Here is a 15,293-nt window from a genome sequence, read left to right as displayed (position 1 = left end):
AGGGCTAAGAAACAGTTGCCTGATGCCAAAAAGCCCAAGAAGCACTCTCAAATCTAGTAGTATGTGCTTTGACTGGAAAGAGTGGAGACAATAAGCCTGAAAAATTATGTCCCTGAGCTACCTATAGATGATGGAATGAAAAAAAAAAAAAAAAACTGTTGCACCCCTAGGGGTTCCATCTAAGATAACAAAAAAGGAATCAATAGCTGAGACTTTCACAGCCTGAGCCACGTTTAGGGTGCACACACACTGGGACCATTTTAACAGAACTGTACCAGAGCTTGAATCTCCCCCATTGGACTAGAAGTGTTCCCGGTAACACTTATGCTATCCAGTCCACAGTGATCTTTTGCTCTGGCACAGTTTACACTCACACTGAAGCATACTGTTCTGAACCACAATTGAACAACACTCTGAACCGATCCCAGGCACAGTTTGAAGCACTCACACTACACAAACAAACTGGCCCAAGGGGATGAGACCAGGCCAGGACTGGTTAAAAGTGCCAGTGTGCGGTACATGCACCCTTAGACAAAGGGAAATTTCCCTTTGGTGAACTGGAGCCAAACAGAGGGACGGAAGAACAAAACCCTTGTTGAAGAGAAAAACAACCTTAAGCAAGAAGGAAGTCCTGGATCTCAACACCACCTTGTAACTATAAAACAATACCTAATTGTAAATGAGAGCAGAGAGAGGAATGTTTCTTTCGGAGTCAGATCCCACTGAGCTACAGGGGAATTGACAGAGGGAGGGCCAAGGCAGACTCCCCGTACAAAGGTCTTAAAGTCTGAGAGGCCGATAGAGACCAAATTAAATATGCTTGATGAGAGAACTAGAGAGAAGTAGACTTCCTAGCTTTTAGCATTGTAGGAATCCTAGACTATGAGATGTCCCTGTCCTTCAGAAGCTAAGCTTTACCAGCCATGCCATTAAAGCCAGCAACCGTGAATCATGCCATGGAACATAAAATCCTGACAATTTGGCAAAGCACACAAAGTTTCTGCCAAGATTCTTACCAGGTTGGAGTATCACCTCTGGCTGGGCCAGTGTAGAGCAATAAGGATCAACAAAATACTATCTATTTTGATCCTGAGAAGCAGATAAGGAAGAAGTTGTAGGGGAAGAAAAGCAAAGATTGGGTGTGCTGATCACACAGAACCACCAGCACACCCCACTGCATCCGCTAGAGCCGCAGTCGCCAACTGATGGTTCAAGAAACTTGGAGCATTGTGTGTATAGGGCAGCAGTGTGATCCAGGGGGACGGGGGGCAGATAGCCAGAGCACTGTGTGTATAAGGCATATAAAATTCATGTTAGTGGTCTGCGTGATTCAAAATTGTGAGTTTAGTGGTCCATGAGGTCCAAAAGGTTGGCAACCACTGCGCTAGAGGACCCTGTTTCTGGAGACAAGTCCACATCCAGCTTTCCTCACCCGTGACACTGGCCCAGGAACAACTCCATGTGTAGGGACCGTTCTCATGGATGAGGCACTGTCAGCTGAGGAAATCTGCTTGCCAACTGTCTATGCCTGGAATGTACACAGCCAACAAGTCTACATTGTGAAGTTCTACCCAGGACAGGATCCAATCTACCTCTCTTGCTATTGTGAGACTTCTGGTTATTTTCTGATGACCGATGCCAGATTTCACTGAATCCAGACTGGATGACCCTCCAGTAGGGTGGTCCAATGCTGCAGAGACAGACAGATCATCCAAAGCTCCAGGATATTAAACTGAGAGACGAGCCTCCAATGACAACCAAGAGCCAGATTACTGACCCACAAAGCCAGAGACAACCTAGTGCTTGGCAAAAAAAAAAAGCATCAGTATAACCCAAGGGATAGAGACTTTGTGTCCCTCCATGGAAAAGGAAAAGAAGGAATGGAAGGAAAGGAAGAAAGACTGGTGCTCCTTTGTGTACACTGTGTGGCAATCGGAATTGCTGGTTATCCCTCCATAAGGATTCTCTATAGGGTCACAGGTGATACATAAATTAGGCTTTGCATGGCCACCCTAAGGCTCCTTGCACACTGTAGCTCATAAACGGCCGTTGCTGGGAGTTTGGGTGTTTTTCAACAGCCCATAAACTTCCCTCTATGTTATCCTATGTGTCCAGCAGTGGAATCTATGGGCTGTTGTCTGAACGCCCTAAAATAGTGTTCAGGAGCTGTTTTCCTGACCAAAAAAATGCTTAAAAACGTTAAACGCTGATAAAAACTCAAAAACATGGCTCACCAGCGTTTAACGTTTTTGATCCATTAAAAAAAAAAAAGCTAAAAAAAAGCTAACGTGGAAAAACGCTAATAAGCGCTATTGCAAAAGCAAATGGCGTTTTTAGAACATTATTTTAACGTTCAGTATGCATGGAGCCTAAATGGAGGTACAAATAGTATGAGACTTACATTTGGTTTGACACTCAGATGGGACTGTTCTGGAACACTTCGTGTTGTCTGGGATGCCCAGTGCTACACAAAACAAAAATACAGTTTGTTAAAGCTTTGTAATATGCATTTTGATTAAGTTAGAAGTGATACTAGAATTAGATAATAGAAAAGGGATAATGAAAATATATTTGTGATCAGCTGCTATAGCCGCATATGAGCATTCCAAGTAAATGTGCTTTGCCTTACACCCTTTTAATATCTAGATAATCAGCTTTTTTTCAATATTTAAGGTTACATCAAGCTAATAAGTGGATGAAAGTACATTCTATATTTCCATACTAAGAAGCCATCTTTGTGTACTGCTGTGGCCCCAGGGAGCCACTCCTTAGGTAATCCCCAAACACTGGCTCATGGATTTGGTGTACTTACTGCAATGTAAAAAAAAAGCCAAGGAAAGATATCAATGATATCACTACATATTTTTTTTTTACCAATGCCAAGCATGCTAAAATGAGCTGCTCCCAAATTACCAAAAACACTACACTAGGAATTTGAATTAGATGTAATGGACTTTAAAGTGACACTAAATGATATACATATTCTCCAAAAAGAATCCATACATATCCACTATTTAATGGCCCTGTAATCTATTTTTCATGAACATAATCCTTACTGTGATTTTTCTGCCTCCCTGAAACGTTCTCTGTGAGCCCCTGAACCCCTGTTCTTCCCCCCTCACCTCACTTTGTTTGGAATGAGCCGTGCATGTTAGTTGAGGTCATATGCACACTAAACATCCCAACGTCCCTAGTCCATCTTGGGAGCGAACAAGAGAGGGTGGCTTTGTTCCTATATAGTAGTGAGACCATGGAAAATGAACAGTAGTCAACATCTAACAAGAAGTAGGATGACCACAGCAAAAAAAAAAAAAAAAAATGCTAATCTGGGAGGAGGCTGAAAGCAATAGAAGGCATGTTTTTGACGTAAGAACACATGCTTGTTTTCTATGTTATATTTTTTTTCTTAAACATGTTAGTGTCATTTTAAGCAATCATAAGCTGTCATCAGCAGATTGCAAAAAAACAAAGTAAAAACATTTTTTATATATTACAGTGCCTTGAAAAAAGTACCGGTATTCATACCCCTTGAAATTTTCCACATTTTGTCGTGTCACAACCAAAAACGTAAATGTATTTTATTGGGATTTTATGTGATAGACCAACACAAAGTGGCACATAATTGTGAAGTTGAAGGAAAATGATAAATGGTCTGCAAATTTGTTTACAAATAAATATCTGAAAAGTATTCAGACCACTCTACTCTGGTACCCCCATCTAAAATCTAGTGGAACCAATTGCCTTCAGAAGTCACCTAATTCGTAAATAGAGTCCAAATGTGTGTAATTTAATCTCAGTATATATACAGCTGTTCTGTGAAGTCCTCAGAAGTTTGTTAGTTCACCTTCGTGAACAAACAGCATCATGAAGGTCAAGGAATACACCAGACAGATCAGGGATAAAGTTGCGGAGAAGCTTAAAGCAGGATTAGGTTATAAAAAAAATATCCTAAGCTTCAAAACATCTCACGGAGCACTGTTGAATCCATCATCCAAAAATCGAAAGAGTATGGCACAACTGCAAACCTACCAAGACATGGCTGTCCACCTAAACTAACAGGCTGGGCGAGTAGAGTATTAAATCAGAGAAGCAGCCAAGAAGCCCATGGTAACTCTGGAGGAGCTGCAGAGATCCACAGCTCAGGTGGGAGAATCTGTCCACAGGACAACTATTAGTCGTTCACTCCACAAATCTGGCCTCTATGGAAGAGTGGCAAGAAGAAAGACATTGTTGAAAGAAAGCCATAAGAAGTCCTGTTTGCAGTTTGCGAGAAGCCATGTGGGGGACACAGCAAACATGTGAAAGAAGGTGCTCTGGTCAGATGAGACCAAAATTGAACTTTTTGGCCTAAAAGCAAAACGCTATGTGTGGCAGGAAACTAACACTGCACATCACCCTGAACACACCATCCCCACCGTCAAACATGGTGGTGGCAGCATCATGTTGTGGGGATGCTTTTCTTCAGCAGGGACAGGGAAGCTGGTCAGAGTTGATGGAAAGATGGATGGAGCCAAATACAGGGCAATCTTAGAGGAAAACCGAAGAGAGTCTGCAAAAGACTTGAGACTGGGGCAGGGATTGACCTTCCAGCAGGACAACGACCCTAAACATACAGTCAGAGCTGCAATGGAATGGTTTAGATCAAAGCATATTTATGTATTAGAATGGTCCAGTCAAAGTCCAGACCTAATTCCAATCGAGAATCTGTGGCAAGACTTGAAAATTGCTGCTCACAGATGCTCTCCATCCAATCTGACAGAGCTTGAACTATTTTGCAAACAAAAATGGGCACAAATTTCACTCTCTAAATGTGCAAAGCTGGTAGAGACCTACTCAAAAAGACTTGCAGCTGTAATTGCAGCAAAAGGTGGTTCTACAAATTGACTCAGGGGTGCGGGATACAAATGCACGCCACACTTTTCACATATTCATCTGTAAAAAACTCTGAAAACCATTTATCATTTTTCTTCCACTTTTCAATTATGTGCCACTTTGTGTTGGTCGATCACATAAAATCCCAATAAAATACACTTACGTTTTTTGTAGCAGCATGACAAAATGTGAAAAAAAACACACTTTTTCAAGGCACTGTACATACTGTATATTAAAAAAACACACATATACATAATCTCACAAAAGTAAGTACACCCCTCACATTTTTTGCAATATTTTTATTATATATTTTCACGTGAACACTGAAGAAATTACACATTGCTACAATGTAAAGTAGTGAGTGTACAGCTTGTATAATATTGTAAATTTGCTGTCCCCTCAAAATAACTCAACGCACAGCCATTAACCTCTGAACCAAATAAGTTTATCTTGGTCTCATCAGACCACAGGACACGGTTCCAGTAATCCATGTCCTTAGTCTGCTTGTCTTCAGCAAACGGTTTGTGGGCTTTCTTGTGCATCATCTTTAGAAGAGGTTTAATTCTGGGACAACAGTCATGCAGACCAATTTGATGCAGTGTGCGGCGTATGGTCTGAGCACTGACAGGCTGACCCCACCCCTTCAACCTCCACAGCAATGCTGGCAGCACTCGTATGTCTATTTCCCAAAGACGACCTCTTGATATGACGCGGAGCACGTGCACTCAACTTCTTTGGTCAACCATGGCGAGGCCTGTTCTGAGTGGAACTTGTCCTGTTAAACCACTGTATGGTCTTGGCCACCATGCTGCAGCTCCGTTTCAGGATCTTGGCAATCTTCTTAAAGCCTAGGCCATCTTTATGTAGAGAAACAATTCTTTTTTTCAGATCCTCAGAGAGTTCTTTGCCATGAGCTGCCATGTTGAACTCCCAGTGACCAGTATGAGAGAGAGCGATAACACCAAATTTAACACACCTGCTCCCCATTCACACCTGAGACCTTGTAACACTAGCGAGTCACATGACATCGGGGAAGGAAAATGGATAATTGGGCCCAATTTGGACATTTTCACTTAGGGGTGTATTCACTTTTTTGCCAGCAGTTTAGACAATAATGGCTGTGTGTTGACTTATTTTGAGGGGACAGCAAATTTACACTGTTATACATGCTGTACACTCACTACTTTAGATTGTAGCAAAGTGTAATTCCTTCAGCGTTGTCACATAAAAAGTTATAATAAAATATTTTCAAAAATGTGAGGGGTGTACTCAGTTTTGTGAGATACTGTATACACATATACACACACCAGTCGTCTTCTTGCTCAGCAAATAGCTCAACATAGGTCTTAGTGGGAGTCCATCTCCCCTACATTCATTAGACACAAGGAAGCATTTAAACTGTGAAAGAGATGCCAATTTCTGCAGCAAAGGAAACTTCAGCATCTAAAAGTGCTTTAATGGCCTCATTCTTGTTCTTAAAAAAATGTGTCATAAAAATATGCAGGCTGCTATTGCTGGCTCCTTCCAAGAAGAATAGTAAAATCTGTTAAAGAAAAATTACAGGTATGGATATTTTTACATAGCTACATCAGTCCAATTTGGACCAATGCAACTATGGATATAAATACCTGTGGGATCTCTCTAGAAGCTGGAAATCACAGAAGTAGACAATTGGTACTCCAATGATCATTGCTTGTTTCCATGTCCTGTGCCACTGGCTGCTCTGCTGCACTGTGAACACAGGAATTTGCTTGCCACAGGCGCCATTCAACGAATGTTTAATAAATGATTTTCTAAATGAATGCATCGGACAAGGTGGAGATGCAGGGCAGTGATGTCACGCTCATCACCTTGTACAATCAACGAATACTTTTCATTCATTAGGAAAATGCAAAGCATTCTCTGACTGGTGGCTGTGCCATGCAGCCGACTTCCTGTGTCTACAATGCAGCAGAACAGTTGCTTGGCACAGGACTCAAAAGCTAGTGGAGATCACTGGAGTTAGGGTGCCTACTACAGTGTTTTCCAGCTTCTAGAGGGATCCCATATGTATGGTATATGCATAGTTACATCGGTCCAAGCTGGACCAATGTAACAAAGTAAAGAAATGCTATATCTAAAATTTAAAAAAAGAGACAAACAAACAAAACTTTAGAGCTATCAAGAACATTGTACAGCAGTAGCTACAGGCTGGTTTCATATAGCAGATTTTCGAGGACAGGGTCCCAAAACTGAGCATTACTTCCTACTTAAAAGGTTCTTTCCACTTAAGTTCAAAGCCCCTTAAAATAAAAATAAAAAATAAACCACAACATCCTTTTCTTGTTGTTACATTGTAAACAATATATGTTGTTACATTCATTTCATGTGGCCAGTTTACCTTCGTCCTTTTAAAAAACTTGAAATTTTCATTCTGAACATTGGGCACGCTCTTTCCAATGTACAAAGGGTTATTGAACAGAGTGCGATCCTTTGCTGAAAACTGCAGAGACCAGTTCCACACGGAAGGGAATTTCAGGCCTTTTTCATCTCCCAGTTGAATATTTTTCCCTATAGCAAACTCCTGGAAAAGAAATTGTGCAGAAATAAAAAAAATAAAATAAAATGCAGAGAAAAGCTTTGACACTCAAAGCATGCTAGGTTCATATTGTCTAAATGCAAGATGAAAACCCATGCAGCAGTGATGGGTATCTTTGTATGTGGGGAGACCACTGTGTGCTTTATGATAAAACTACAATTACAGCTACACTCATGTATCTATACACTTAACTTCACAGAGAATATGTAAGCTGCCATTATTTCACTCCTAATGAATGTACTGGGTACGTGGCTACATCTCTTAATACGTAAAGCGGTATTAAACCCAAAACCAAAAATGTAATACATTGCAGATCACTAATCATTAGATATGGTGGCTGCAAATGTTTTCCTTTTTTAGGTTTTCTCCTGGCGATCTGGCCAGTAACACACTTTCTGTATACTGTGGATAAAGGAGCAACAGAGACTGTTTTGGTCAGCAGCATTGTCAGTCTGGGCATGGAGGGTAGTGTCAAAAAATACAAGGTTGAGGGATCATCATCAGCATTCAGACTTAAAGAATGCAACAAAAAATGTAAGGGTGCAATTAGGGCAGCTAAGATAGAACACAAAAGACACATAGTGGAGGAAAGCAAAAAAAATCCCAAGAAATTCTTTAAGTATGTAAACAGTAAAAAAGGGAGGACAGATTATATTGGCCCCATAAAGAATGAGGAAAGACATCTGGTTACAAAGGATGGGGAGATGGCGAAGGTATTGAATTTATTCTTCTCCTCGTGACACATCACAGGAAGCACCTCCATTGTTAACAGAGAACAGAATTAAATTTAGACTTGGCAAACTTAACATTAATAAATCACCGGGACCAGATGGCTTGCATCCGAGGGTACTTGGGGAACTCAGTCAAGTAATTGCCAGACCATTGTTCCTAATTTTTACTGACAGTCTACTGACTGGAATGGTACCAGCTGATTGGAGAAAAGCCAATGTAGCACCAATATTTAAAAAGGGCCCAAAATACATCCCTGGGAATTACAGACCAGTTAGCCTAACATCAATAGTATGCAAGCCTTGGAGGGGATAAGGGACTATATTCAAGATTTTAGTAATGAGAACGGTATCATTAGCAGTAATCAACATGAATTCATGAAGAATCGTTCTTGCCAAACCAATCAATTAACATTCTATGAGGAGGTGAGTTGCCATCCAGATAAAGGAAGGCCCGTAGACATGGTGGATCTGGATTTTGCAAAAGCATTTGACACAGTTCCCCATAAACGTTTACTGTAATAAATAAGGTCCGTTGGCATGGACCATAGAGTACATGGATTGAAAACTGCCTACAAGGGCGATTTCAGAGGGTGGTGATAAATGGGGAGTACTCTAAATGGTCAGGGGTGGGTATTGGGGTTCCCCAGGGTTCTGTGCTGGGACCAATCCTATTTAAATTTGTTCATAAACGACCTGGAGGATGGGGTAAATAGCTCAAATCTCTGTATTTGCGGACGATACTAAGCTAAGCAGGGCAATAACTTCTCAGCAGGATGTGGAAATCTTGCAAAAAGATCTGAACAAATTAATGGGGTGGGCAACTATAGGGCAAATCAGATTTAATGTAGAAAAATGTAAAATAATGCATTTGGGTGGCAAAAATATGAATGCAATCTATACACTGGGGAGAGAACCTCTGGGGGAATCTAGGATGGAAAAGGACCTGGGGGTCCTAGTAGATGATAGGCTCAGCAATGGCATGCAATGCCAAGCTGCTGCTAACAAAGCAAACAGAATATTGGCATGCATTAAAAAGAGGATCAACTCCAAGGATAATGCGATAATTTTCCCACTCTACAAAACTCTGGTCCAGCCGCACCTAGAGTATGCTGTCCAGTTCTGGGCACCAGTCCTCATTAAGGATGTACTGGAAATGGAGTGATTACAAAGAAGGGCAAAGCTAATAAAGGGTCTGGAGGATATTAATTATGACGAAAGGTTGCGAGCACTGAACTTATTCTCTCTGGAGAAGAGACGCTTGAGAGAGATAAGATTTCAATATACAAATACCGTACTGGTGACCCCACAATAGGGATAAAACTTTTTTGCAGAAGGGAGTTTAACAAGACTCGTGGCCACTCATTAAAATTAGAAGAAAAGAGGTTTAACCTTAACCGCTTCAGCCCCGGGAGATTTTACCCCCTTCCTGACCAGAGCACTTTTTGCGATTCGGCACTGCGTCGCTTTAACTGACAAAGGACTTTACAGATATTGTAAATAGTAAATTCTGCTTTTGGTTTTAATACCACTTTAAGTCACTGACGTTAAACAAGCATGCATCAGATGACGCCATACAGAAGTCAGAACTATTGCTATACAGGCATACCCCACTTTTAAGTCCACAATGGGACCAGAGCATGTATGTAAAATGAAAATGTACTTAAAGTGAAGCAACACCCTTTTTCACTTCTAGGCTGTAGTGGGAGCGACAGGGGCTGTAAGGGGGGGGGGGCGTCAGGGGCTGTAAGGGGCGGCGCGTCAGGGGCTGTAAGGGGGGAGCATCAGAGGAACACTCACAAGAAGAAAAATGTAAATAGGCTCATCTGATGCGGGGGGGGGGGGGGGGGGGGGGGGGCGTGCTCCAATCTATCCCCTAGACATTGTGCTGTGCACAGAGGACACTGGTACTGTGGAGAGGCTGGATGGCATTCTGTGGCTGACAGGGAAGCCAGAAGAACCACCGAGCGGATGTGATGTCACCGGAGGTGGGGAGGCGGCCAGGATACAGGAAGTGCACACTGGAACAGGGCAGGCTATGTGCTCAGAGCTTCAGTTCCTTCTACTGTGGCTGCATGGCATGGGAATGTTTGTACTTGTGAGGCACTTTATGTACACTTGTGGGTATGTTCGTACTCGCGAGTGTACATAAAGGTTAGTATCCATAAAGCAGGGTGTGCCTGTACATGCTTGTCCTGGTCAGCAACAAAACATACTGACATCACTGGATAAGAGCAGAAGCTAGACAAGTAGCATTTGTAGAGGAGGATCAGCAGGAGGCAGCCTACATGTTCCTCAGTGCAGGTTGATTCCACTTCAGAGATCACAGATAAAGGTAAGCCTAAATCATTCTATAGAAATGCTTTCTACAGCCGTAACGAAAAATGTAATGGAAATGTACTCACTGTACTTTGCTGAACACGCTGGTGGGGACAGTTGAAAAGAAATGTTCCAAAGAGTGAGATGCATGTGCTGTCATGTAACACAGTTAGATAGGTCTCTGTAAACTGGAAAGCTGCTGGATATTGCTCTTGTAGCTGCCAAACACAGTCCAGGAATAGCACAAACAGTGGACACTGAGGAAGAAAAACAGATGTTTGACAATCACCACACTGATATGTTTTGCATCCAACAATGCAGTGTAATATTCTCTGCTACCCTGCTTATTCTATATGATCAGACCCCCTCCCCCCCACAATCATAAACCCAATAGTTTTATGTATACACGTTCTTCAACCATGAACATGCAAAGAAGCAGATTTTACAGTTTGAGATTCCCTTCCACCAGTCAAAGCAGGAACATGGATTGGATTACTATATACCTGTGTAGACTGTCTTCAACCATTCACACCAATCAGGAACATTCACTGATGCACAGTATACAGTTCGATACTACCTTTAATGAACCAAAGCAGGAACATACATTGGATGACTTTATACATGTCTAGACATTCTTTAAACAGTTAAACCAATCAGGAACTTACATTGAAGAACTATATACATGTCCAGATGTCCTTTAACCATTCACATCAACCAGGAGCATACATTGGACTACTCTATACATGTCTAGACATTCTTCAACCAGTTATACTAGGCAGAAACACACACTGAACAACTGTATACACATTCAGATGTCCTTAAACCAGTCACACCAACCAGAAAAATACATTGAGGAACTGTATACACCTCCAGATATCTTTCAACAAGTCACACCAACTTGGAGCATACACTGAAATACTGTATACATGTTGAGATGTCTTTCAAACATTCGCACCAACCAGGAAAATATATGGACGCACAGTATACAGTTTTAGACTTCCTCCAACCAGTCAAAGTATGAACACATATTGAAGTAATGTTTTCTGGTCTAGAATTCCTCCAGTCACATTAACCAGGAACATACATTGAAGGAATTTATATACTTCTAGACAACCTTCAACCTGTCAAAGCAGAACCATACATTAAAGCACTGTATATTGTTTAGACTTCCTTCAACCCATCACACAAAGCAGGAACATACACTGAAGTACTTTTTCCAGGTCTATGCTTTTCTTAACCTGTCAAACCAACCAGAAACTTGTACTGAAGCATATACAGGTGTGGACTTCCTTCAGCTAGTCATATCAAGCAGGACATACATTGAAGCATTTTATACACATCTAGATTTCCTTCAGTCACACAAAGCAAAAACGTACACTGAAGCCCTATATACAGGAACAGACTTTCTTTAACCAGTCACACCATACAGGAACATACATTGAACCTTCGCTCTACTCTCTGCTGTAACTATGGACAGCACACACTGGCCTGAAAGAATTTGTGCCCTTTTAACATACAGTGGGGACGGAAAGTATTCAGACCCCCTTAAATTTTTCACTCTGTTATATTGCAGTCATTTGCCAAAATCATTTAAGTTAATTTTTTCCTCATTAATGTACACACAGCACCCCATATATACAGAAAAACACAGAATTGTTGACATTTTTGCAGATTTATTAAAAAAGAAAAACTGAAATATCATATGGTCCTAAGTATTCAGACCCTTTGCTCAGTATTTAGTACAAGCACCCTTTTGATCTAATACAGCCATGAGTCTTTTTGGGAAAGATGCAACAAGTTTTTCACACCTGGATTTGGGGATCCTCTGCCATTCCTCCTTGCAGATCCTCTCCAGTTCTGTCAGGTTGGATGGTAAACTTTGGTGGACAGCCATTTTAGGTCTCTCCAGAGATGCTTAATTGGGTTTAAGTCAGGGGTCTGGCTGGGCCATTCAAGAACAGTCACGGAGTTGTTGTGAAGCCACTCCTTTATTTTAGCTGTGTGCTTAGGGTCATTGTCTTGTTGGAAGGTAAACTTTCGGCCCAGTCTGAGGTCCTGAGCACTCTGGAGAAGGTTTTCGTCCAGGATATCCCTGTACTTGGCCGCATTCATCTTTCCCTCGATTGCAACCAGCCGTCCTGTCCCTGCAGCTGAAAAACACCCCCACAGCATGATGCTGCCACCACCATGCTTTACTGTTGGGACTGTATTGGATAGGTGATGAGCAGTGCCTGCTTTTCTCCACACATACCGCTTAGAATTAAGGCCAAAAAGTTCTATCTTGGTCTCATCAGACCAGAGAATCTTATTTCTCACCATCTTGGAGTCCTTCAGGTGTTTTTTTAGCAAACTCCATGCGGGCTTTCATGTGTCTTGCACTGAGGAGAGGCTTCCGTCGGGCCACTCTGCCATAAAGCCCCGACTGATGGAGGGCTGCAGTGATGGTTAACTTTCCACAACTTTCTCCCATCTCCCGACTGCATCTCTGGAGCTCAGCCACAGTGATCTTTGGGTTCTTCTTTACCTCTCTCACCAAGGCTCTTCTCCCCCGATAGCTCAGTTTGGCCGGACGGCCTGCTCTAGGAAGGGTTCTGGTTGTCCCAAACGTCTTCCATTTAGGGATTATGGAGGCCACTGTGCTCTTAGGAACCTTAAGTGCAGCAGAAATGTTTTTGTAACCTTGGCCAGATCTGTGCCTTGCCACAATTCTGTCTCTGAGCTCTTCAGGCAGTTCCTTTGACCTCATGATTCTCATTTGCTCTGACATGCATTGTGAGCTGTAAGGTCTTATATAGACAGGTGTGTGGCTTTCTTAATCAAGTCCAATCAGTATAATCAAACACAGCTGGACTCGAATGAAGGTGTAGAACCATCTCAAGGATGATCAGAAGAAATGGACAGCACCTGAGTTAAATATATGAGTGTCATAGCAAAGGGTCTGAATACTTAGGACCATGTAATATTTCAGTTTTTCTTTTTTAATAAATCTGCAAAAATGTCAACAATCCTGTGTTTTTCTGTCAATATGCGGTGCTGTGTGTACATTAATGAGGAAAAAATGAACAAATGATTTTAGCAAATGGCTGCAATATAACAAAGAGTGAAAAATTTAAGGGGGTCTGAACACTTTCCGTCCCCACTGTATATTTGATACAGTTAGACAATAGAAGTGTGAAAATATAAGCATTCCACTTTGTCTTTCTGTCACCAATTATTCTACTGGGATCATCAATTTTCTTCCAGTTCTAACTTCGCATCTAAAAGGCTGAATATGCATCATCTTCAATACACAAAGCAGTTACATCAAATGGGGGTATCTGTGTACTGTCTATGTTCAAACTTGCAGTTTTCAATCTCCTGCAGTGATGAACATGTTTCAAATACACCTACACAAATGTCCTGTGAATGCTCATCCACAAATATATGCAACTTTTGTATTTTTTTAAATCTCAAAAATTATTTACCGTATATTTAGATTTGTTCACAGACACTGCAATCTACACTACGTAACATTTTAATCACTCAGACATGAATATTGTTTTCGGAGTAAGCTTAATACAAGGACTACTTGATCTGGAAAGCAAGTAAGCAACCATTGTGCATCAAGACTTTGTTCCGCATACAGCAAAAATGACAAATGAAATGATATGTCCATGATCATGAGAAAATTTGAAGCTTCCTAAATGGCTTGAAACTGAAGCCAAGTTTCGAGAGGGTTTTTTTAACAGAATTATCATAGACAGTGCTATAACAACTTTTTGTACTAAATAGGGATGCGCCGAAACATACCGAAAATGGTGTTTTCTGCATTTTGCCGATAGAGAAAAAGATGACGATAATAGCACCAAAAACACTTTTATTTTACTGTGCTTATGGCGTGTTTTTCATAGGTCATATGACTAAAAACCGCATCAAAAACATAACACGGGTACATTATTGAAGCGTTATCAATGCATTTCAACTGGGAGGTGCGTTTTTTTTTAACCGACCAAAAATGCAGCAAGCTATATTTTTAAACACCAAAACAGAAGTGCAATGGACCAGTGTAAAGACGTACATAGAGTTTAAGGGGATGCATTTTTCTTGAGTTTTTCTATCGCTAAATGTCCTGATAATGGTCCACACTAAATTCATATTCATATAAATTCATTATATTAATTAAAAAGTCTAATATAATACAATTATATATATATATAAGTCATTTTCGGTTTCAACCAAGTGCATCCTGAATTTTTGGTACCAAAATTTACATCCGGTGCACCTCTAGTACTGTACTAAATAATTAAAATGTGGGCAATCTGCATAGCATTTGAACTGACATGACAAGCTGCTAGGCATATCCAGATATCAATATATTCTCATCTCTACACCAACAACTACCTGCTAGAGGTGATAACAGCAACCCATTGTAATAGGCAGAGCCAAACCAAACACTTAAATAGTTGCCCGCTATGAAGAAAAGTCAAAATCACTTCATATATTGTACTGTACCTCTTTGACAGATTTTTTCAAGTGGTTGCACCTATCAAGAAATGGATAGCCAGACATGACCCACTCTTTCTGTATGAGACTCTGAAATCCAACAATGGTCCGGAAATACGGATCTGACATCAGCTGGACAAGAGAGGCCACCAGGCAACTGAGGTCTCGACCTTCCTCTTCTGAAAACACACAAAAAACATCCCATCACTACATCAGCCATTGCTAATGTGTGGCCGGGGAACATGTTCATATTGCGCCGTTTGGCACAGTGTAAGACATTTTAGCTTTACAAATTTAAAGGGGAATTACATTAA

At 41.1% G+C, this 15,293-nt stretch overlaps 1 protein-coding gene across 1 annotated transcript in view; it reads right to left on the bottom strand.

The window, feature by feature from the left end:
• Positions 1-15,293, bottom strand: part of MTMR10 (myotubularin related protein 10) — a 129,860-nt gene that overhangs the window by 4,982 nt on the left and 109,585 nt on the right. The window contains exons 13-16 of the mRNA XM_073618866.1: positions 14,989-15,158; positions 10,584-10,754; positions 7,253-7,435; positions 2,402-2,464 (exon numbers count right to left, since the gene is read on the bottom strand). Of these exons, the coding sequence (XP_073474967.1) occupies positions 2,402-2,464; positions 7,253-7,435; positions 10,584-10,754; positions 14,989-15,158 (587 nt within the window). The remainder of the gene's footprint in view (positions 1-2,401; positions 2,465-7,252; positions 7,436-10,583; positions 10,755-14,988; positions 15,159-15,293) is intronic.

This window comes from Aquarana catesbeiana, linkage group LG03 (genome assembly GCF_042186555.1).
Source record: "Aquarana catesbeiana isolate 2022-GZ linkage group LG03, ASM4218655v1, whole genome shotgun sequence".
Lineage (NCBI taxonomy): Eukaryota > Metazoa > Chordata > Amphibia > Anura > Ranidae > Aquarana > Aquarana catesbeiana.
The sequence above is the reverse complement of the archived record's forward strand: the minus strand, read 5'-3'. Positions and strand labels throughout refer to the sequence as shown.